The sequence below is a fragment of the Limulus polyphemus genome, unplaced genomic scaffold (genome assembly GCF_000517525.1).
Source record: "Limulus polyphemus unplaced genomic scaffold, Limulus_polyphemus-2.1.2 Scaffold2036, whole genome shotgun sequence".
Classification (NCBI taxonomy): domain Eukaryota; kingdom Metazoa; phylum Arthropoda; class Merostomata; order Xiphosura; family Limulidae; genus Limulus; species Limulus polyphemus.
In genome coordinates, this window is record NW_013667646.1 from 136,761 (window position 1) to 138,680 (window position 1,920).

The window sequence follows — 1,920 nt, forward strand, 5'->3', positions numbered from 1 at the left end:
AATATTTACTGTTAAATTAAGAAATTAACTAATGTATAATACTAAAATTTGAATAATAATCTACAATGTGATACCAAACTTACTGACATATTTTCATAAAATAGTAGTTCAATAAAATTTTAAACGCGAGTCTACAAATGTGATAACATGTTCTTTGACTCCTGACCATAGCGATAGGGTTAAAGTATAAATTTAAACAATGTAATGTAAAATGATCCAAAACTAACTATGTCAACATCATTCCACAAAATATTAAAAATATAATCCAATTCTATTTACCTTCCTCTCCCAGAAAAGTGATCTCAAAGTTTTTGCACCAGTCTGCTAGGCTAAAACTCTTAGTTGTTTTCATGGACTAAACAGAAATTAAGTGCTTTAATGTAGTTTAATGTTAGACTTTTTAAACATCATTCACACAATATTTATAAAAAATAATGAAGTATAATTTCACGTGATGTAAAGTTACATAATTTGAAAATGTACAAAAACCTAAAATACATTAGCTTAAACTTTGTAAAATATCTATGTAGGTTATAAAACTTGTTATAACATCATGTATAAAAACAATACTTTCAGATAATCATTTAAGATGAACAAACAATGTGAAATGGGCAGAAGTCAGGTCTGGAAATCAACAGTTCATTGCTACCATTGGTCCAACCATCATTCATTCCACAAACCACGTTAGAAGAACCAATGGCCAATCACATCCCATTTACTTCATTCTTCTCAGATATCACATAAAGTTGTGAAAAAATTGGTAAAAGCTGACCTAAAGACAGATATCATATTGTCTTCCTACCCGAGCTGTTTTTGTAGATTAGTTCTCAAATGTCACCCTGAACTAAGGAGTTACCACCCATTTCAACTTTGTTTGTCATGAAATACTCTGCCTATATTATCTGTGAGATAACCTTATACGATAATTGAGACACATTTTAAATCACACTATTCTTACAAATACAGTGAAACCTCATTAATGCGAACACACTTGTAATGAAGTACTTTTAGATTATCAAGACATCTGGATAGTCATATCAGTCACTTTGAATACAATGGGCACTATTAATAGCATGTGTTATCAGTCAATAGCAGTAAGGAAATGCTGGTAACTGGTAAACGAAAAGAAACCATATGCAAAACATGTCATTAAATCACCTTTTTGTTCAAACCAATGACTTACTTATAGAATACAAAATACACATCATTGCTTTTGAACTGTTTTAAGCTTATCAGTAGCTTTAAGCAAATAATCCATTTGGACCACTGTAACTTCACGTGACTATAATATAAATCACTTTGATAACCTCTTGATATCTGTTACGGTTTATATCAAGGTGGTCTAACCACAGGCTCGTGGGCCAAATGTGACCCCCAAGATCATTTTTATGGACCACAGGCCCCTAGAAAAAAAAAGTTTTTTTTTTTTAGTTGTTGGGGAAGTTATCTTTAGAAAGATGAGAAATGTTTTTGCTTTAGTGACAATTGCAGAAAAGGCAAACAGTACTTTAAACAGCATGTCAGTATAATATTAATAAGTCCTGTATAACCATTCTAAATTCTTGGAATAATTTATTGCTGGATTATACAAAACCTATTCCCTCTACCAGTCTCAATGTTAACCTTAGTCTTTGCACTTCACAAAGAAGTGATATTGTATATTTTATCATATTGCTCATAGCACATGCAATGCAAACTGTGACTGGTTGGTTGTAATTATATGATCTTATTAAAAAATAGTGTGTGTAGCCCACAAAACTAGGTTAAGATGATTCTTTTGGCCCTGAACATTTGAGTAGATGGATCACCCTGGTTCATATGTACATCCATATTGTAAAGGTTCTAAACTTATACTCACTGTAAGCGTAGATGTTTTATGGTCAATAATATCACTTTGTTTGATGATCTGATCAACCTCTA

At 31.4% G+C, this 1,920-nt stretch overlaps 1 protein-coding gene across 2 annotated transcripts in view; it reads right to left on the reverse strand.

Moving 5' to 3' along the window:
* Positions 1–1,920, reverse strand: part of LOC106465744 (apoptosis-resistant E3 ubiquitin protein ligase 1-like) — an 82,622-nt gene that overhangs the window by 12,524 nt on the left and 68,178 nt on the right. For both annotated transcript variants that reach the window (XM_013925980.2, XM_022393670.1), the window contains one exon: positions 280–355. In XM_013925980.2, the coding sequence (XP_013781434.2) occupies positions 280–355 (76 nt within the window). The remainder of the gene's footprint in view (positions 1–279; positions 356–1,920) is intronic.